General features: G+C 49.8%; 6 protein-coding genes across 6 annotated transcripts; 3 read left to right on the top strand and 3 right to left on the bottom strand.

The window, feature by feature from the left end:
* Positions 1-7: 7 nt before the first annotated feature.
* JCM6883_004115 (ATP-binding protein) lies at positions 8-2,726 on the top strand (the record flags this gene model as incomplete). The annotated part of the gene is made up of 12 exons (XM_076632994.1): positions 8-260; positions 326-541; positions 737-748; positions 813-835; positions 912-1,139; positions 1,209-1,283; positions 1,340-1,392; positions 1,463-1,844; positions 1,916-2,083; positions 2,175-2,324; positions 2,399-2,451; positions 2,528-2,726. 12 exons carry the CDS (start codon positions 8-10, stop codon positions 2,724-2,726), a joined length of 1,812 nt encoding a protein of 603 aa, XP_076487075.1.
* A 152-nt stretch (positions 2,727-2,878) lies between these two features.
* Positions 2,879-4,200, bottom strand: JCM6883_004114 (uncharacterized protein; the record flags this gene model as incomplete). Its single annotated transcript, XM_076632993.1, has 5 exons — positions 2,879-3,149; positions 3,224-3,273; positions 3,344-3,452; positions 3,527-3,603; positions 3,670-4,200. The coding sequence occupies 5 exons, from the start codon at positions 4,198-4,200 to the stop codon at positions 2,879-2,881; spliced, it is 1,038 nt and encodes a 345-aa protein (XP_076487074.1).
* Positions 4,201-4,501: 301 nt separating this feature from the next.
* JCM6883_004113 (DEAD/DEAH box helicase) lies at positions 4,502-8,250 on the bottom strand (the record flags this gene model as incomplete). Its single annotated transcript, XM_076632992.1, has 12 exons — positions 4,502-4,885; positions 4,954-5,039; positions 5,112-5,232; positions 5,318-5,501; positions 5,611-5,718; positions 5,807-6,116; positions 6,187-6,364; positions 6,454-6,617; positions 6,699-7,193; positions 7,268-7,745; positions 7,814-7,855; positions 7,933-8,250. The coding sequence occupies 12 exons, from the start codon at positions 8,248-8,250 to the stop codon at positions 4,502-4,504; spliced, it is 2,868 nt and encodes a 955-aa protein (XP_076487073.1).
* Positions 8,251-8,347: 97 nt separating this feature from the next.
* SUV3 (ATP-dependent RNA helicase SUV3) lies at positions 8,348-10,770 on the top strand (the record flags this gene model as incomplete). Its single annotated transcript, XM_076632991.1, has 2 exons — positions 8,348-9,699; positions 9,762-10,770. 2 exons carry the CDS (start codon positions 8,348-8,350, stop codon positions 10,768-10,770), a joined length of 2,361 nt encoding a protein of 786 aa, XP_076487072.1.
* Positions 10,771-14,438: 3,668 nt separating this feature from the next.
* JCM6883_004111 (uncharacterized protein) lies at positions 14,439-15,880 on the top strand (the record flags this gene model as incomplete). The annotated part of the gene is made up of 2 exons (XM_076632990.1): positions 14,439-14,729; positions 14,804-15,880. 2 exons carry the CDS (start codon positions 14,439-14,441, stop codon positions 15,878-15,880), a joined length of 1,368 nt encoding a protein of 455 aa, XP_076487071.1.
* A 390-nt stretch (positions 15,881-16,270) lies between these two features.
* On the bottom strand, positions 16,271-21,060 carry JCM6883_004110 (uncharacterized protein; the record flags this gene model as incomplete). The annotated part of the gene is made up of 25 exons (XM_076632989.1): positions 16,271-16,361; positions 16,439-16,556; positions 16,627-16,646; positions 16,715-17,218; positions 17,280-17,511; positions 17,589-17,698; positions 17,768-17,825; positions 17,889-17,942; positions 18,005-18,040; positions 18,113-18,156; positions 18,233-18,337; positions 18,411-18,470; positions 18,535-18,667; positions 18,739-18,821; positions 18,890-19,088; positions 19,158-19,285; positions 19,345-19,440; positions 19,514-19,743; positions 19,813-19,949; positions 20,021-20,106; positions 20,171-20,317; positions 20,389-20,408; positions 20,475-20,609; positions 20,679-20,738; positions 20,821-21,060. The coding sequence occupies 25 exons, from the start codon at positions 21,058-21,060 to the stop codon at positions 16,271-16,273; spliced, it is 3,126 nt and encodes a 1,041-aa protein (XP_076487070.1).
* Between the last annotated feature and the right edge of the window lie 78 nt (positions 21,061-21,138).

The raw sequence follows: 21,138 nt of genomic DNA, 5'->3' as shown, positions 1-21,138 counted from the left end.
GAAGAGGATGCTCCGGAGAGCTGTCACCTGCTTCCCCGTTCCTATTGCAGTTCCTCAGACTGTTCTGGCTCGTCATGTTGTTCGACGGTCCTTCTTGGTTAACAACGCTGTCGCACCTCAGATAGGTCCCCAGAACGACTTTGACTACGACAAGGAAGATGGAGGAGAACCGAAACAATCTGGTAAAGGTGGGAAAAATGAAGGAGGAGGAGGTGGACCTTCAGGATTCCGCACTTCGATCGAATCTATGCTCGCAACAGGTTCGTACATCTCCCCCCACTCCCTTCTCTGTTCCGCTGACTGACAACCCTTCGACGTTGAGTAGGTGCTGGTATCGCCTTGCTAGCCGGGACTGGTGCGGCGTATCACTACTGGTACAAATGGGAAGTTTTGAGAAAGATGGAACGAGCTTTCACGAAAGGGTTCGACCCGGCACTCGAATTGGCCCTCGCGGCAAAGTTTGAGACGGATGGGACGGTCAAGAAGGGGAGGATTCGACGGAAAGAGCAGGACTACATCGATAAGATCATGAACGGAGAAGGTGAGTTTCATTCGAATATTTCGTTTCTCGAGCAGACGGAGGGTGGACGAGTACGGGGTTCCATCTCTACGATGAGCTTGGGATCATATAGGCCCTACGATTGCGCTCACTTTCCCCTCTGCCAAAAAAGATCTACAAGACATCTTGCGACGAAATTGACTGACTCTGTTTTCTCCCTACTTTCTCGAATTATAGTGATTGGAGAATGTAAGTCTCCCTTCTCATCGTCGTGAAAGGCAGAAATGAACTTATCAGCTCGTATACTCCACAGATCTACTGCTTCTGGGACCCAAAGTGCGTTCCATTTCCCACTTCAAACCAAAACCCGAGCTCTCCTGTCTCTAACCTCAATCACCTTGGCATTCTACAGGGTACCGGTAAAACCTCGATGGTAATGGAAGCGATGATCAACAACTCCGCCGACGGAATCGCGATGCTCGAAGCCCACGAAGACGCCGAAGTCGTTCGGTTGCGGTTGGGGAAAGCGCTCGATTTCGAATACTCGGAAGACTCGTTCGCTGGGTTGTTCCAACGGAGGGATCCGAGAGAGGCGGGTCCAATTTTGGATATTGAGAGGGCGTTGTCGAAATTGGAAAAGGTGAGCTTGAGGGAAGTCTGCAGACTGGCGACTTTGACCTGATAAGTCTGAGTACGTACTCGATACTAGGTCGCTATTCGGTTCAGGAAGAAGCATGGTCGACCAATCGTTCTCGTGATTCAGAATGCTCATTTCATTCGAGATGTCAGTTCTCTCTGCCCGTTTCTTACGAGAATTCCACTGACTCAAGTATCACTCAGGACGACGATGGTCACGCTCTGCTGCACATGCTACAACAACGAGCTGAAGCTTGGTTCGTTCGGGTCTTCCGCACAAATCATCGGACGTTCAAGTACTAATGTGTAATGTTTCCCATCGAACAGGGCTGGTTCCGGTGTCGCTACTTTCGTCTTCATCAGTGACAACTTCCACACCTATCGACACCTGCGACGCTCCGCAACCCGAATGCACACCCTCTCGATCCGCGATCTAACTCCTCACGAAACCCACACGTACCTCTCTGGAACTCACGAGCGTCTGCACCCTTCTGCACCTCCAATCACTCCGGCAGAATCCCTCAAGATTTGGGACATGATCGGAGGGAGGTTGAGCTTCTTGTCGAAAGTTGTCAAGAGTCATAACCTGGAAGAAAGCGCGAGGGATCTCGTGTGCGAGTATAAGGAATGGTTGCATTCGAGGTTGGGGTTGATTCCGGATTGTGATGATGATGTGATGGATGAACAGAAGGTTTCGTATTGTAGTTTTGTGAGTCACCCTTCAACTTCTCTCTTCGTGCCCTCATTGCCACGCTGACCACGCTTCAACTTCCAAATTAGCTACTGTTCCAACACTTCGCCAAGTTGGCTGGAGAACCGACCGCACAACTCGACATTGACGCTTTGAACGAAATCGAAGCTGAACGAGAACCTGAAGCCGCGATCGAACTCGACCTTGTCAATTCCCTCCCCGACGAAGTCGACATCAAAGTCACTTATCGTAATGCCGTGAGTCCTCTTCTCTCCCTTTCCCCTGCCCGAGGCTCTATTCGCTTCGATAGTTGACTCTCGTGGAGACTGCAATTTCGATTTTTTTTAGCGATTCATCATGACCCGACCGGATTATATCGACGACCTAGATTCCTGGCACATTATCAACGTTGATAAACACCATTACGTCCGACCCGATTCGAGGTTGATGTTGACCGTCTTCCGAGAAGTCGCCGCAGAGAACGATTTCCAAGATCAGGTAAAGATCCACGAACGGTTCGCACGTCGATAGGCCATAGTCGTTGCTGACGTGTAGCTTCGTGAACTTTGCAGCTCGATAACGTGATGGATCGAGTTGGGTTCATTGAATCTTTGGGACGTACTCGGTGAGCAACCCCCTTTTGGATTAAGATCTGTTTCTTCTTCCTCGATTTCTGATTTCTGCCGGCTGGGTGTTCACAGGGAATTGACGGTCAAGACTGGAGATGGAGATCTCGGAGGGTTCTTGCGACTTCGATTGGGTCATTTACTACCGGAACACGAGAAGAAGGAGGAAGACGACGAGGACGAGGACGAGGAAGAAGAGGAGAAGGAACCTCAGGAGAACGGTCCTCGAGACTCCCCGACGACAGCAGAAGACTCTGATGAGCGTATTGCATGATAGAAAGGCGGTGGGCGAAGCATGGCAGGCAATTCTGTATCACTCTTCATATCGAATGTTGAAAACTAGATGATTTTTCTCTCACGCTCAACCTCTTGAGAGTCGCGACTGAGAGAGCAACAAGAATTCCACATCACAAACCACTGTTCCGACTACCTCTTCTCCGTTCTGATTCCCATACTCGGTTTGATATCCATTCCCAACCTCTTCAATTTCTCCATCTCGATCCTCTCGGTCTGCAACTTCCTCAACTCTTCCAATTTTTCTCGATCCATCAAGAGCGCGTCCATATCGGCAGAAGAGGCGGCGGCAGCTTTTCGGTAAGATTGTTTAGCGTTCGCGAGGTCCTTTTCGAAGTCGTAACCTCCGTCGGTAGATTCGACGGTTTCACCCATTCGTACCGCCGCCATCTTGGTTTCATACCTGAATAATACTCGTGAATGCGTCAGTCCGGGGCTTGTTGTGACAGTGAGGAGAGAGCAAGGGGAAAGACATACTTTTTCATATCGTAATACTTTTCGTGAGGAAGTGTACAAGTATTGAAATCCTGTGATTCCCAAGTCGAGTCAGCCTCCAGAACGTTACTTCGTGGCGGTAGCAAGAACGGGAGAGCTTACCTCCATGAAAGTCTTGAAGATTTCCTTCTCCTTTTGCTTCGAAAGAGTTTCAGGGTTGAGCATTCTTTCCTGAATCAACCACGCGTTGAACTCGTCCGCCTTCGTGTAACTGATGAACGCGCAATTTCGTCAGTCAGAGCTCAACGTGTTGAGAGAGAAGAGAAGAGAAAGAGCTCTTCTTACATGTCGGCTTCTGACAAAACTCCATACTTTCCAAACTCTTTAATCACCCCTTTCTTCGCTAACCTCTTCGCTTCTCTCTGCATGATTGCGGATCTTCAGATCAGCTTCGACTCGTGAGAGAGAGAAAGGAGAAAGTGACTCACGTTCGCTTTCCTCTCCTTCTTCTCTTCCCTCCTCTTCCTACGTTCCCGATCCGTCTCTCCCGAGTCCCTCGAGCTCCTCTTACCGCTGCGATGCGAAGAAGATTTCCCTTCTCTCCTCGAACTCCTTCTCGACGAGCGATCTCGACTGTCTCTCGAATCCTCACTGTCCGAACCAGACGAACTATCCCTACCCCTATCTCTAGACCTCGAACTTTCCCTCCTCGAGTCCCTCCTCCTCCTTGATGATGAACCCCCATCATCATGTCGCTCGTCTCTTGATCTTGAAGCTGAACGTTCCCTCCTACTGCTACGGTGACTTCTATCCCTAGATCTCGATCTACTACGACTCCTCTCGCGTTCTTTCCCGCTCCTTCTTTGAGAGTCGGTACGAGTTGGAGGTGAACGACTTCTTCGTCGAGTTGAATCTCTGTCCCGGTCACGGTCGCGGGAACGGTCGCGGTCGTCGCGGTCGTGGTGTCGTCTGCTAGAGGAACGCTCTGAACGATAATCGGGTGAAGGTGAGCGAGGCATGGTGAAAAGTGAAGTGAAGCGATGAGAGAGTCGAGCGCACTCGAAACTTTCGCAGACCTCATCGTGACACTGATTCTCATCTTTCACCCCGACATAGTGAGAACGGTATAGAAATCAATGGCTAGCAGGACCTGACAGAGAGGAAGCGATTTTCCTGGAAGTTCGCGAGTTTTCCTTTTTCGCTCCAGGTCAGCTTTCGCACACTTGAGATATCGAACAATGAGAGAGATTGCGATAGGAATAGTGACAAGTGCTACAACGAAGAAGACAGAAAAGAGACAGTACGATGAGAGAGAGCCCTCTACTTTCGCTTCTGTTTCGGACCCATTCGTCCCAATTTCTGTTTCTTCTTCTTCTCGGCATCCGGGTTCTCTCCTCTCGTCAACGCTCTCTCCCTTTTACCCTCCCTCTTCTCTCCCTTCGCTCCTCCTCCTCCTCCTCCGGAAACTCCCATCTCACGATCAAACGCCGCTTTCTTCTGTTTCTTCTGTTTCGGAGTAGGTCCTTCTGGTCGTTCAGGTCGAGCATAAGTCATCTTTGAAGGTCGTGCTGCTTTCTTGATCGAACGGATCGAGGCACCGATAGATTGAGAGACTCCTTCGGATCGATCTTCGGCGTCTTCTCGAGCGGCCATTTTGCGTCGCTTTTCTTTACGAGATAAACCGGAGAATGGGGTACGTTTAGGCTAGATCGAGTTCAAAGTCAAGTCAGCGTCTTGAATGAGCGGTGAACTTGTGGAAAGACGAAACTTACTGCTTTCGACAAAGATTCTTCCTCCTCGAGTGGTCGTTTGTTCTTCTTCTGAGAGAATTTCGAATTATGTTCAGCAGTACCGAGATCTACCGCACCATATTTCCATCAGTCAGTGACAACTCGCAAAGTAAAGGTTGGAGAGAGTGGTGGAAACTCACTTCTAGCGGTTTTCTTTTCAGTTTCAGTTTGGAACCAAGTTCTCGCCGGTCGACTCTTGATCTCCGCTTCATGTTGCAACAAGTTCTGGGCTTTCTGTACCTCCATATTACCTTTCCTGAACTATTGATTCACCAGCCATCAACTCCATCAGCCTCTGTCCTCTTCACAATCAACCAATCGAAGTTGAGAAAAGGAAAGCACTAACCTCTTTCTCCTCCCTCTCTTCTCTCATGACTTCCTTCACTTCATCCTGCATATCTCGTAGCTCCTGAATGACAGCGTTAACAACGTCGGTAGGGACCGTACGTTGTTTGATCGTTTCTTGTGCAGCGTGCTTCATCGCGAGTTTGACGAGTTTCCGATCGGATTCTCCTACGAGAGTTAGAGCACTACGAAGCGCATACGTCACAAAAAGAGTGTCAGACCACGGAATTCGAGAGAAGGGAGAGAAAGAGAGAAAGAGAGAAAGAGAGAAGGGAGAGAACGACGATAACTAACCGTCCTTTCTTTCCAGCACGAGCGGTACGTCCTACCCGATGGAGATAGATTTCGATAGATTTAGGCATTTCGTAATTGATGACATGTTCGATACCTTTGATATCCAATCTAATCGAGAAAGAAGAATCAGGCGAAAGTCAGTTTTCGCTTAAGGTCGAGCAGATCCAGTAGAAGAGAAGAGTGAGTGATGAATTACCCACGACTGGCCAAATCGGTAGCCAACAAGAACCCAATTTCTCCCTCCCTAAACTTCTTCAACGCGCCCAACCTCTGCTCCTGCGTCAAATCTCCATGCAACTCATCCGACCTCTCGAGTCCTTGTCCGTAGAGAGAGAAGAGGATCTTCATTCGATGAGCTTGGGCTTTCGAGCGGAAGAAAATGATCGTTCGTCCGGAAGCGAAGGAACGGGTACAGAGTGAAATGAGGAGCGCTTCGCGGTGTCGTTCACCGGATCGAGAGTTTAGTTCGATCGATTCGCCGGCTTTGTCACCTCGGACTCGGAGGACTGTCGATCAACGTCGGATCAGCGGTCAGCGAAGAAGAAGATAGAGAGAGAGAGAGAGAGGGCAGCTTACATTCTTGTTCAAGACCTTTCGCGGTAGCTCCCATCTCATCAATCTTTACTCGAACGGGTTTGTTCATCGATAACCTCGTCAATTCAGAAACACTCTCGGTAACGGTAGCTGAGAAGAGGAGAGTTTGTCGAGATCTAGGGGCGGCAGTAATGATTTCTTCCAATTCGGCTCGGAAACCCTATATCACATTTTCGCGAACGAGTCATCGTCAGCAATCGACTACGAAAGGAGAAGGAGAAGGAGTGACCTTGGGAGGGAGAGACTAACCTCTTCGAGCATTCGATCGGCTTCGTCGAGTACGAGAACTTCAACTCCGTCCATCGTGAAACAAGGAGTGTTTCGAACGTGATCGATCAAACGTCCGGGGGTTGAAACGACGATGTCTGGTCGTTGTTTCAATTCGGCTTCTTGTACCTTGAGTGACAAACCACCTGGAGCACAAAGGAGATCGTTGAGTTCAGCTTCGACCCTCACGACACGAAAAAGAGGAGAGTCGGAAGAGTGTAGCGTACCGACACAAAGACAGAACTGTACATCTGTATACCTCGCCAAAGCTTTCCCAACTCCATGAACCTGTACGGCCAACTCCCTCGTCGGAGTCATAACGACAACTCTCGTCATCGGATTCTTCCTATCTCGATGTAACAACCTTTCCAACACTCCAACCCAGAAAGCTACCGTCTTTCCCGAACCGGTTGCCGAAGAAGCGACGATATCTTTACCCATCATCGCTAAGGGAATACATTCGGATTGAATTGGAGTTGGAGTCGAGAGGTTTAGGGAACCGAGCGCGAGGAGGAGTTGTCGGGAAAGTGTCGCGTTAGGAAGCGTGTTGAAAGAGAGGGATTTTTGCGATGTTGTGGAGGCGTTGCGGTGAGAGGTGAAGAAGGATTTTGAGAGTGCAGATTCAGAGGGTTGAACATCTTGAGCAGTGGCAGCATCTTCCTCGGACATGTCGCCGTCGTCATCTTCCATGTCGGCGAGTGCGGCGAAAGCAGAAGTTGCACCTGTGAGACCAACACGAACAAGAACGAGTTCAGTTTTCTTTTCCTGTCTCGTTTCAAACTGCGAGTTTTCTCACCTTTGACTGCACCTTTCTCCTCGTCTTCCTCTTCTTCCTCTGATCCACTCTCTTCTTCCGAGCCGTCGTCTTGATCTTCATCGTCCTCCTTTTCATCGTCGCTGACTTTCCCCAATCCTAACCAGTTATCCTCCTCCTCCTCTGCCTCTGCTGCTTTCTCCTTCTCTTCCTCGCTCTCATCATCCTCATCCAATCCTTCAATCTTCTCCACCTCCTTCTCCTGTTCCGAATCCAATCCCTCCTCGTCGTCGCTACTTCCAATTCCCGCAAATTCCTCCTCATCCTCCTCATCCTCCTCATCCTCATCTTCTGATGCTTCCCCTCCTAGTTCAGCCATCATCTCAGCTTCGAGATCACTGTCATCATCGTCGAGGTCGTCATCTCCTTCTGCTAAGAGAGCTTCGGTTTCTTTCGTGAGTTTTGCGGCTTCTCGTTCCGGGGCTCGTCGCGCAATGATTTCGTCGATTGTTACTCGGGGCTGTAGCGCGAAAGAGCGTCAGCTAGCTTGAAACACACTGATCAGTGGAAAGAGAGTGAGGAATGTACCATAGCATTAGGTCTCGCTCGAATGTAAGCTTCTCCCGAATCCTGCCAATTTTCAAATACAAAACTCGATCAATTTCGTCCCCTCGATCAAATTTTCAGAGAGATATGAGTAAACGTACCCAAACGTTATTCCTCCTATCCCCGACGAACCCGCCTCCGAGCCCATCAAACACGAACCCTTTATCCATCTTTCCAACTCCTCCATCCCCTCCTCCCACTAACGCACTCTCATCTTCTCCTTCTTCGGCAGACGATCCCGAATCAGATAACTCGGTATCCATCACCCTTTTAAGTTTCTTCTGTTGCTTCTTCTTGGATAGTTTTTTGAGGGAATCTTTCGAAGGTTTCTTTGATTTCTTTGGCTGCTGTTGCGGACGAGCGAGAGGTTGTGAAGGGACGTCGTCGTCAGAGTCGAGGGTCATGATGAAATCCGCCATGACTGAGGTAGTCGGTCGGATAAAAAGGTGAGGAGAGAAGAAGAGAGATGAAGAAACTTTTTCGATCTTCATCTCTCTCCTCGACTCTCGCGCTTCAATGAACCGGGCTTCGTTTGTGCTCAAGAGGGCGTTCCACTCGACTCCGACTCGACTGAGAACAGCGGTGAAACCTCGTTCATCTCCTCGTTCAATCTTTTCCTCATCTCCTTCCTCCTCATCCTCATCGTCCTCCTCTCGATCTCGACCGCATTACCACCAGAACAACAAACCCAATCGGAATAACATCAACAGTAACGCGAAAGGAGGACCTAGTTCGATCAGTCTGGAACAATTGAAACAGAAACTCGTTCAACACTTGAAATCCCAATGGAACTCTGCCTCCCCTTCCCTCAAGCTCAGCACGTTAGCGACCGATTTAGGATTAGATTCGAGGCAATTGGCGGGGTACGCGAAGGAATTCTCGAAACAAGCTCTTATTTCGATCGAACGAGGAGAAACGACGACGACTAAGGATGGGATAGAATGGGATTGGGAATCACTCCGATCGACTTATATAACAGAAGGACAAGATTCCCTCTGGTCTGCCTCACTCTCGACTTTCCTCTCCTTCGTTCATTCCTCGATTCCTCTTCCTCCTCCTTCCCCTTCCTCGAATACCCTCTCGATCCTGCATCAGCTCGCTCAAATCTCCGACAACCGATACGCTTACGAAACCTACCCTTCAGCACGGCAACAACGACGACGCTTAATCCTTCACGTCGGTCCTACAAATTCCGGGAAAACCTATTCGGCCTTGATCGCGCTCGCTCGAGCCCGAACTGGAGCCTACGCCGGACCTCTCCGACTATTAGCCCACGAGGTGTTCAGTCGTTTCAACGAAGGCAAGATCGGGAATGAACCCAAGAGGGTTTGTAATTTAGTTACGGGGGAAGAACAACGAATCCTCGATCCAGAAGCGGGACTCATTAGTTGTACGGTCGAAATGTTCCCGATGACGAGGAGGTTGGATGTGGGAGTTGTCGATGAGATTCAAATGATTGGAGATCCGCAAAGAGGGAGCGCTTGGACTCAAGCCGTCGTGGGATCCCTCTGCGATGAACTGCATCTTTGTGGAGAGGAATCGGTCGTCGAGCTGGTACAGGGGATCGCGAGGGAAATGGGGGATGAATGTATAGTGAAAAGGTACGAGAGGTTATCGCCTTTGGTCGTCGCGGATTATTCGTTGGAAGGGGATTTGAAGAAGATTAGGAAAGGGGATTGTTTGGTCACGTTTTCGAGGAGTAACATCTTCATGTTCAAACGTCAAATCGAATCGAAGACGGGATTGAGAGTCGCAGTGGCGTATGGAGGATTACCTCCAGAGGTTAGGGAGGAACAAGCGAGGGCGTTCAACGCGGGTGAATATGATGTATTGGTCGCTAGTGATGCAGTAGGAATGGGTCTCAACCTGTAAGTCTACCCTTCTCTCTTCTCGTCATCGCTTTCTTCGCGCTTATATTCGGAGAGTTTAGCAAAATTCGTCGAATCGTTTTCGAGTCTCTGCACAAATGGGACGGTACCGCCGAAGTACGACTCCCGACTCCTCAAATCAAGCAAATCGCTGGTCGAGCTGGTCGTTACGGCGTTCACACTCCCGTTTCTCCTTCCGCTCCCGATCTCGATCTCGACCCCTCCGCTCCTCCTCCTCCTCCTTCTCCCTCCTCTAAACCCGACTCGGTCAACGGAGAAGCCACGACTCTCGACGCAGAAGATCTCCCCCTCCTCCGAGCCGCAATGAAAGAACCCACCGTTCAAGTCACTCGAGCCTCTTCGACTCCCCCCTTCGAAACTTTCAAACAAATCTATCAACTCCTTCCTCCTTCAACTCGAATGTCACGAATCTTCGACTTGGCTCGTTCGATCACTCGTACGAAACCTCATTATCGATCAACCGGGACCGTCTCGTTCGGACAAGTAGGCGACAAGATTGCTCATATTCATCCGTTGACGTTCCAAGAACGTTACACGTTTGGATCGGCCCCGGTTAATTTGAGGGATAATCAAGTCGTAGAGGCGTTGGTTAGTTTCGTGAAGGATTTCGCGAAGGGGAAACCGATCTTGATGGAAGAATGGGGGAGACAAGTTGGGTTATTCGATGCTCTCGAATCGATCAACGACGCTCGAAGACTCAAAGCGACGGCAAGAGAGAACGAACAATCAGGAGGAGGAGGATCGTCGGAAATCGATTCAATGTTTACGAAACAACAACTCTCTCCAGTCTTCTCCCCTACGACACTCCAATCGCTCGAATCTTCCCATCGTTGCTTGACCCTCTACTTGTGGTTATCGTATCGACTCGCTCCGATCTTCTCCGATCAAACGAAAGCGAGGGAATTGAGGCAAACGATCGAGAAAGGGATCGAGTTTGTCTTGGAAGGGATCAGGTTCGAGAGGGTCGAAAGGGGAAAAGGTAGTAAGAGGAATAAGGCAAAGTTCTCGGGATCTGGAACTGGAACTAGCGGTGGGCAGAGAAAGGGATGAAAGGTTAGTTTCTCATCCTGGTCGGTCTGCCATTGGGACTGACCCAGATTTGTAAGCTGATGTAGTGAGGGATGTGGGCCGATGCAGGTGGTCATACGGGAAAAGGTAGAGAGGGAGAGAACGAGCAGTGAATCAAGAGTATAAAATCTATCGAACAAGCTGTTCTTCGACTGTTGTTGTAACTTTGCGATAGCAAGCAGCGCCATTCTTCGCATTGGAAGATTATAGAGCGTTCGAAGTGGAGGGAGCGTGGAGAGACCGAGACTGAGAACTCAGCAAGAAAAGGCAGAAATGCGAGAGAATCGGGCGACGAACGCGAGCCACTTCATGCTCTGCCGCTGTAGCTGTGCGACAGGGTTGGCCCATTGCCCCAGATATGTGAGTGCCCAGCGGGACTTTGCGAAAGCTCGTCTGACCATAATTTGAGGATCGCGAAAGCAAATCGCTCGAGCGCTCAATCCGTGTAATAGTAGCTGGACCTTCTGACAGGGTCGGCAAGAGAGTGAGTACTATATCGACGCTTCTCCAAGCGATATAGAGCTTGCATGACTGCAGATCACACTCCCAGGCTCGCAAGAGACAGCTGTGCGAAAATGAACTGCAGCTGAGCTTTGTCAGCGTTCTCTGTCTATCGTTTCTCTGCTCGTTGTCTGTTCATGGCGAAAGGGTAGGCGTACCGTCCGTCGGCAATTCGCAGTCTCAAGATCTCGTATCGTCCTGTCGGATTTCCGATGAGTTCCTGACGGATGCTCTTCCTTGGCCGGACTGAGGTCTGTCCTCCTTTCGCCAACTTTCGCAGTCTGTCCCCTTCGTATTCACATGGTCACTGACCCTCGCAGAGAATAGTCGCGACAAACAGTGAGAGTTCGCAATGTGTCAGCTTTGACGGCCCAGAGTTTCGCAACCAGACAGGAACTCCACCTAACGAACAGCTCTCTGTTGTTCATTCCTTCAGCCTGTTCACTCGGGCTCTGAAGGCGCGAGTAGCGGGAAAGGAAGAGGCAGGAGGAATGAGAGCGGGGCTTTCTGATTGAAGGGGAAAAAAGCAAGGACAAGCTCGGAAATCCTTGTGGAATCCCGGTCCACGTCAACTATGTTCCGTTATAACGACTGATCGCCGTGTATCTATCGATAGTGTATCCGGCGGCAGAGAAGAGAGCGAAAGAAGGGAACAGCGAAACGACGGACTCTTACCCAAACGAATGATATACGCTTGGTTGGGTCAATTGATCATAGCTTGTACGCTGACATGGTCGAGGGAAAAAAAAATGGTCTAAGACGTCAGATTCAAGTGTTCTACCAAGCGCTTCCCCGATTCATTCGGGATGTACTTCCTGATCTCGAAAGAGGCGAGGGTTCGAGTCCCTCTGTCAGCATTCACCTTTTGCTCCTTCACACTAGGCCCGGATTGACTTCCAGTCTGGTGTAACGGGCAAGGCGACATATTCTTTTGCTTCGCTACCGTATGCCAGCGGGTTGAGCGTCAATCCTCCCTCGAGGCGGTCTACTTTTTCTCGACGGGAGCCGGAAACCGAACAAACTTGGATTGACGCTCGGTCGACGAGGCGGCATCGGCAAAAAGAGGCGTTCACTGGGAAGCGAGTCACTCTGCGCAAAGGCAAAGTCATCGCAGAATCCTCGGAAGCCAAAAAGTTGCTTCCACTGAGGATCGAACTCAGGACCAATACCGCTTTACAGGTTGTAAAGGTACTGTCATACCACTAGACCATAGAAGCCAATTAACGTGTAGCAGCTCCACAAGAAAGCATACAGCATGAGACTTGACTCTTGATGCTCGTTTGCTCGAGCGACAGAGGTACTCTTGCTGTGCAGGATTGACGGTAACACACAGACTCGGTCGTTGCTCACGTGTCTTGAGCGATGGACAGCAAGTCGCGAGAGAAGAAAGTCAGGAAAGAAGATTGCGCAACTTTTGATTTTCCATTTTTGGTTTGCAATCATACTCCCCTGCGGACGTCTAGATCCTTCACACGACTGTCAAGCGATAAGAGACCCCACAACGCCTCAGAAGTTCCAAGTCAGCGACCCCAGTGACCTGTGCGAACCGATGCAGGCTTCATCTCTCCCATTCCCTTTTCGTGTCTCTCCACCTCATTGGCACACACCTTGCTTACACTCTCGCATGCAGATCAATATTCATGGCTCTGGAAACTATCTCCTGCCCAGCGAAACCCTCTTCACTTCCTTCACCGTCGGTTCCCAGGCCGCGGATGCTCCACTCTTCGCCCACTCTCCTTTGCGCAATTCTGACGTTTGCCAGCAGCGGACAACATGAACAGCACAGTGGAGTACTTGGCTTTTGCTAGCGACAAGCTTCACAAGCTCAAAAGGGCTCGAACATATTTTGGCACCCGAGGTGGATTCAGTCAGAACTCGTTCGTATCATCACAATACAGTGTGGTGATAGCACAGTGATCAAGTGGGTGAACAAGAGCGAATGGCTGGCAGAAGGGAGAATGTTTAGCAAGTATGAATTGGCTTGAGACGAAAAGCATTTTTGTTGCGCTTTTTGGTAGCTTGCTCTCCCGTCAAACAATCTATTCCTGTACAATCTCTGAATGATGGTATAAGGAGTATACAGGGTGACGTGTGCTGCAGAGGAAACCATGAGAGACAGCTGAAAGGTGCCGAAATGTGTGACTTTTCCAATTTTTTTTGTTAGTTTTCATTCGTTGAACATATAAACGTTGATACTCGGGCAAATCTGCTTATTGTGGTACAAAAGCGAGCACAATGAGTAGCATAGAGCTCTATGTACATGCAACAGCTCTTTCAGACTCGAAGAGCACAAGCTTGGTCCTGCACATCAATTTCTGTCAACAATTGACCAAATCCCTCGCACAGAGAAAGCCAGGGACGATGTGCTCGGATTAAGCTCTTGACAACAGACCCATTAGCTATATGTATGAGGATTCCCTGGAGAATGTTTGTAGCAAGAAGGAAGACATATTGAAAGCAGGGAAGCGGATTGAAAATTTCAGAGTCTTGCGAGGAGAATGTCCCCGCAAGTGCCTGTCTTTGTCCTGTTCCACTTGAAATGCATACATTCTCTCATGATTGGTCACCTGACGTAGAGATCTGAGCTCAAACTGAGACAGAACAAAAACTGGGGCAAAAAATTGCATCACTTCTTGGTTCCCTTCACATACCTTCCCCTTTCAGACCCCCCCTCTCCCAAATCACCCTCAGAGCCTCATCTTGCCGCAAACCCCTACGACTGGTGCTCATTGACTTCACGTAGTTGGTGAAGGCCCGCTAAACGTGGTCGGCTTGCTAGTCAGGGCAACTTTGGCACCCTCTTTGGCCAACGTCTTGAGGCTTCAGGGAAACGTCCGGGACGTACAACCCAGACTGAGTCAAATGGCATCACCGAGGGCGGGCGGTGAAGGATGCAGGCTGTCGAAAAGTCCACAAAACTCTCAAAAAGACGTACGTACAGTCTTTCCAATGGGAAACTCCCTCCGCCAAACACGCACCTTTGGGTGATTGGCGCTCACCTATCTCATCGATTTGTTCATGTATTGACTTTGTTACAATTTGGAAATCTCCCTTATAAAAAATCAGAAACAGGTAAATAACCCCTCTTTTTCCCCTCTCCCACCCCCCATCCAGCAGGAAACCCTCATGATGAGCTCAGGTTAGCTTACATGCATCGACTACCTTTCACACAGACCACCAACAGCCTCGACCACGCGTCAAACGGCTCGCTCAACATCAATCACGCTTCTACCTCGACTCCACGCGCTCCTCCAGCCAACTCGCATCACCCAAAGCCGAGATTAAGTGTAGAACCTTCGGTATGGGATGGAACCGCTGGTCTCAGAGCAGGAGGAGCGCGAACCTCTCATCTTCCAACCCCTCCTCTCCACTCTTCCGATCAACCGAAGTGGCCCAGAACCGACTCGCCTGTTGAGCAGATCGCGAGGAAGCAGCCCAATGTAAGGACCTGTTCACCCCCAGTAGCCGGAAAGAAGCGAGTTAACCCCGGGATTCTTTCGTTTCCTTTTTACAGCGTTTCTCGACACCTCCCACTCTCTCTGCCGCGCGACTCAAACGCAAACCTCCACCTCCACCACCTCCACCTCTGATCACCCAGAATCTCCAACCAAATTATCAAGAATTCCTCCTCTGCGCAAAATTCCACACTCCGTTAGTCCGACCATCCCCCCTCTTCTCTCGTCCTTCTTCTCCAAATCGGTCTCAACAAGAAGATTCAGACCACTCTCATCCTCTTGCTTCGACCTCCCAGCAACTTCTTAGCAACAATTTCCCCTCTGCTCCACTCCGACCTCGACTCTCAATCTGCTCCTCCGCCGGATCTCCCCCTCCTTCATCTCCCTATCACAACCAGTCTCTGTTCCAAAAACCTGAAGATCTCGATGATTTCTCTCCTACTCGATGGGGATTCCTTCGAGAAGCAGTCAAAGATCGAATTCATCTCTCGGACGACGAATATTTCGACTCGGACTTGGACGAGTGGGCAGATCAGGCAGATCCTCATTATCATGATATCAACAGTTTACATGAACCTGCTCAAGGGGAAACAGGAGAACGAAATGATGAGTTCTGGGAAAGAGAGTTTGAGCCTTGGGAATGGATTCAGGAGAGGATTAAGTTTAAAATGGGTACAGGGAGCAACAGGAAAGGAGGAGAAGGGATCTTGCCCAATGCCTGGGGGTTGGGAGCTATGAAGGATGCAGAAGAAAAGGAGATGTTGGAGAAAGAGGCAAAAATGGAAAGGAAGAAGAAGATTAGGAAGAAGAAGGCTAAATCTGATGAAGGAGGTGCCAAGTTGTCAGGGAAAGACGTGAAAGGCCAGGACGGACAGAGAAAAGAGGGCGGAGGACTCGATCAAACCGAATCCAGCGAGAGACGCAAATTACCGTTCCTCTCGAGATTACCAAAATACTACGACATCGATGAACCTTTCACGGACGACTCGGAGGTAGAGCAAGAGCTACGTAATGAGCCGGCAGTCGGGATTGCGGCTCTGGCGCTCCCCTTGATTCGGAAGGAGAGAGATCGACGAAAGAGGAGGAGACGAGAAGGGAAGAAGGATGAGGATTGGACGAGTGACGAAGAGGCGTGATGAAGGAGAGATGCGGCGTGGTTCTGAGCTTGTTTCCCCTTGGTTGTTGTACCTTTTATAGCATTCAATTTCTCGTTCTTTTGATTTTACGCAACTCTTTTACCCCGTTTTCCTGAGTATATATCCTTTCGTCTTCCTACCTTACTCTCATTCTCATTCTCTCAAGACCCCTGTGATTCTTTCCGATCAGACAGTGAGTTGTGAAGGGTCAAACGAGAAGAAAAGGTTGCAGAGAAACTTGAGAGTAGTGACAACGAACAAAAAAAGACAGAGAAACAAAACTTGCGAGCGGGACTGGGTAACGAGAAATTCTGAAAGAAAGCGGAAGAAGCGGAGAAAGAAGTGGAGAACCGAGACAGCAAGCGAGAGAGAGAGCAATTCGAGGGTTGATCAAGCGATGTAACGAGTTTCGTCAAGAACGGAACCCATCTCAATCGAGTCTTTGATCCAATCTTGGGTGATGATGCGACGGAGTTTTGGTCTGTGCAGGTGAAACGGAAGCGCGGACGTCAGCTCTCAAGGATACAATCATTGGATTGAAGGGGAAAATTGACAAACTCTTTCGTGCGGTTGTGAAGCTCGAGGCGATGACCAAGAGCAGACGGGTTCATGACGATGTGCGTGAGGTGAACGTCCGCGAGGTCTTGAGTGGCGTTACCTCCGAATTTGACGAATTCTAATCGAGAAGAAAACGAACAAAGAATGAGTTCAGTTCGACTCAACTATGGGGAGGAAGGGAAACTCACCAGCTTGAGCCGCAAGGAGACTACAGCGAGATTTCGACTACGTGAGTAAGGGATCCAAAATCAGGAAAGATCGAGTAGAGACGCTCACCTCTTGTCTACCTCGGGTTGATCGGTCGAGTTCGACGAAGACATGAGCTGGTTCTTCTTTGCATTGATCTCAGTATCGAAGTAGACGGTGTATGGCGAAAAGATTCCGGTCCAGAGATCGGGTTCGCGAGTAGGAGAACGAGTTGCGAGTCGAGAACGATTCATCAAAGCGGCGATGTTGGATTCTTGCGAGGCAGGTCCGGCAACGTTCGAAAGCTTGTCATCGTCATCGTCTTCTTCAGTATCAGGTTCTTCCGTATCGGGTTCTTGTCCGTCTTCGTCGGAATCTTGAAGGAGCGGAACGCGAGGAGTTCCAAACGTCGAAGAAATGGACGAAGCAATGGGTCCGTCGAACTCAACGTCTTCGACTTGATCTTGATCTTCTTCTTCAGCTTCCATCTCTTCGTCAGACTTGACCATTGCTTCATCTTCTTTGACGAGAGGTCCGACATCATTTTCGTACGCTGGATTCGCTTGAGTAGCAGGAGTAGCTTGCAAGACAAAGCTAGAGAGCGCGCAATCAGGGTCAGTGTCACGAGTATAGTCTCGAATGAAAATGGTCGTACCGTTTGTGAAGAGGTAAACGTCGTCCGTGTTCGACGCTTTCCAAAACCCAAGAAGGCGAAACGACATCAACTTCTTTGATTTGTTTCTTCGAGAGAAGCATGGAGTCGAGTTCTTTCGAGATGATGATTCCGTTGCTACCGCTTTTGGCGGGTACTCCTTGAACGATGCGAGCTCCATGTTCGCGGACTTTGTTCGTGATTTGGCTCATGTCCTTCTTCTTGTCGTTGACGTCTGCAACGTTGACAGTGAGGAACGATCTCACGAATCAGTCGACTGAGTGACAAAGAAGAAGCGAAAAGGAGACGCACAAATCGTGAGACCGGCGAAAATGTCGGTGGTGACTTCGACTTGGGCGAGTTGAGGAGCAACAGCGGTAGCTTTCGTAGTTCTCGGAGCTACGCGTGCTTTCTTCCTCTTGCTGTTTGTCATCGTTCGAGATTAGTTGGCTCGAGATTGAAAAGATACGGAACTGTTGAAGAAGACGAACGTGAACTCTTCTCCGATCAAATCTCGCTTCTTCGTGACCGACCTCATTTCCTTGACGGCTACCGACAGTTAGGCTCGTGTCAGCTTCCAGCGTCGAAGAAAGCGAATTGAGAGAGGCCTACTGTTGAGATCGTTCGAGTCGAGGTAGCTGCGATCATGACGAATCTTCATCGCTCCTGTTGCGTCGCTAGATATCAGTGACTTCATCTCAAGTGAACTCAGCAAAACAGCGACTGACGAGGGAAACGAAGGGTCATATCGGCACCGTATTCAGCTGGGCGAAAAGTGCGCCGTCAGTCAGTGAGTCGACGCTGCAGTGATACGCGAGAAAGGGAACGAAGCTCACCTCCTCCGACGATTTCAGCGGCTTTGATCTCGAGAACAAACGAGCTGTGATACCGATGCGAGCTCGACTCGATCAGTCACGAGCAGCAGTTGAGCATCCGAAAGCGAAAAAGTGACTCACTCGGCAGGGTTGACGAGAACGTCGGGCATTTCACCACGAGTCGAGAACCAGGTCGGAAGAGGGTTCCCTTTCTTGATAGGTTGAAGTTTCGATCCGATAGTTTCTCTATGTCGTTCAAGAACCTCGACACAGTCATCAGCAGCAGTAGACGAGTAGTCAAACGGCGAAGGGGACGAACCCGATCCATTTGTAGTCGTCGCGATTGAGACCTGAACCGACTTTGGCGAACGAGAGGAACCTGAGTCAATGTCGCTCAGACGACATCAGCTCCGCTTCGACATTGATGTAGAGACGAACGTTACCTTGCAGTTCCATCAGGTTGCTCGTCTCGCAAGCCAACGAGGAACGAAGAGAGAACTCCTCCACGCCTTCCTTCTCCCCAGTATCCTCCGATGACAACGGCATCAATCGTCTCTCCGAGAGCGTCCATGTATTCTGTACACGGTTCATTCGACTCATGAGTGAACAAAGTCGAGGAAAGTAGCGGAGCAGAGACAGAGACGAACCGGGTTTGACCTTGATCCAAGCGGGATCACGAGAACCGAGCAAGTACTTCGAAAGAGGATGTTTGATCACAAGTCCCTCTCCACTGTGTGTCGTCAAAGTTCGTTTCAGTAAGATGAGAGCTGATCACGGGAGCGAGGGACGAATACTCACCGTTCAGCTACGATCCTCTCGAGGTAAGTCTTGATGTCTTCCTTGCTTTCGGCTCGAACGGCATCGGCAAGCTCCATAACTCCTTTCTTTGGCGTGAACAAGGTCGAGAGAAGGTGTTTGCGTTTCCAGAGAGGCATCTCGAGACAAGAAGTTCCTTCTTTACCCTTGCGACGAGCGTAGAGAACGTCGAAAACCTTGACTGAGGGCCCGAACGAATCAGTCAATCAAAGTGTCTCGCGAGACGAAACGAAACGAGATAGGAACGTACAGCATGGACGAGGGTCGTTCGGTCCCATCTCTCGATGACCAGGAATTGCGAAAGTCTTGAGGTTACCGAAAGGCATGTACTTGACGAGGTTCGGATCCCAAACGAGCATCTCACCGTCGAGGATCAAGCTAGAACGGAGCAAAGCGAGAGTTAGTCGAAAGAAGAAGAAATATCGAGACGAGCTCACTCTTCGAAATCTTCGTCGAGGAGATTCGCGATGACAGGAGTGAGCGACCCAGCAGTGATGTCGGCACCGTAGAGATAAGTGTACTCTTTAGCTTTTCTGTGAGGAGAATCCGCAGTTAGCCTCAAACGGAGCGAAGCGAGAATCGAGGCAGAAGGGAACAGGGTTTTACCTCGAGAAGTAGCGGTACTGATCTCCAACTTTGTGCAATTGAATTCGTTCACCATCGAGTTTCTCTTCGACGATGAACTCGTTGTTGTTGTAAGCTCCAGCTTCGAGAGGGATCGAGGGGTCGACGTTCGGACGACCTCGTTTCATCATGGTGACGATGTCGCCTAGTCCTCCTTTCAAGCGGTAGCAGAACATGGGTACGAAGCTGCGGAAAGGAACGATGGTCGAATTCTGGAAGGTGTTGCGCGAGAAGTTTGAGCGGGATACTCGTTCGAAAATTGAGAGAAGAGGTTCACTCACGTCTCGAGAGACACGAGAGTTTGGATCCCAGAGCTGCCAACAAACTCGTTTGATGTCGGAACAGGTGTTGAAAACGTCTACGGCATCTTCGTGGAACTGTTTGAAGATCGTCTTCTCGCGAACGCCGGCTTTGAGATCTGCTCGTGATGAACGCGGGCTGCCGTCAGCGCGAGAAGAGAGGAAATGAGGGAGAGGAGTGCAGACTCGCCTCGGAGGATGATACGGATGAACCATTTCATCTCTTTCGGAGTCATCGAACTGATGCAACCTTTGATGATGTGAGCGTGTTGTTGACTGTGAGAGCGACGTCTAGTTAGCCCTTCCTCACAAGTCAGAGAGAGATGAAAGCTAGACGAACGAAGGCATCTTCTTCTTGCCGTCAGGTCCCGTCGTGGGAACCGTTCGACTGATCTCGTCGAGGATTTCGTTGACTCCATCGACCGAGAGCGAGCCGTACTTTGAGATGACAGACGAGCGACTGAGGATGACTTTCTCGGCGACGGTACTATCGAACCGAAAAGTAATTCAGCCGTGTGAGCACAAAATCGAGAGAGAAAGAAAAGCGTTAAAACTTACGCGAATTCACCTGCAGCTTCCTGTGAGCTCGTGAGGGACCGTCAGCATTAGCGCGCTTAGGAGCATGACTGTGAGACGATACTGACATCTTCTTTCGTGGGTACTTTCCAGTTGATGAGTTTGCGAGCGTCGGCAGATTCGGGAGGAAGATCGAGAGCAGTCACGATCGCTTTCGCTAGTTTCTGTTCTTTGAGGTTGTACGTTCTACGACGAGTATCCCTCTACAAACCGACTCGATTCAGCGGTCTTGCGCGGCAAGGAGTCGAACGGAGAAAGTTGAACGAACGAACCTCGGGAAGGAGCAAACGAATCAACGGGTACAAGTCGGGTCCGACAACCTCCCTCCAGCGCTAGGTATAGTAGTTCGTAAGCTTCTAATTGAACGCTTTGAAGAGAATTGCGATTGAACTCTTCTAAGAGGAATGTACTCACAGCGAAGAACTTTGCGATCAAGTTCCCTTTGTACCCTGGCTTCTTGTGGCCTTCTCGCTGCGAAGATTCGAGTACATCGAACAATCCGACGAGTCCGCCAAAGGGAGCCTCTCCAAAGTTGATTAATCCCTTCGGGCGTTCGATATCGTCGGTCGTTGCTTGTTCACCGACTTCTGGATGAGGTTCATCGTCCTGGTCGTTGTTACTGCTCTGAGCAGTATGAGAATTGTAGGGCGGCATGAGAGACGTGAGAAGAAGAGGGAGAAAGCGGTGCTAGTTTCCGAACATCTTTTTTCGCTACAGAATTACAAGGTCTAT

This window comes from Sporobolomyces salmoneus (genome assembly GCF_050403485.1).
Source record: "Sporobolomyces salmoneus JCM6883 DNA, S_salmoneus_JCM6883_v1_ctg32, whole genome shotgun sequence".
NCBI classification, from domain to species: domain Eukaryota; kingdom Fungi; phylum Basidiomycota; class Microbotryomycetes; order Sporidiobolales; family Sporidiobolaceae; genus Sporobolomyces; species Sporobolomyces salmoneus.
This window is presented reverse-complemented; position numbering and strand designations above follow the sequence as displayed.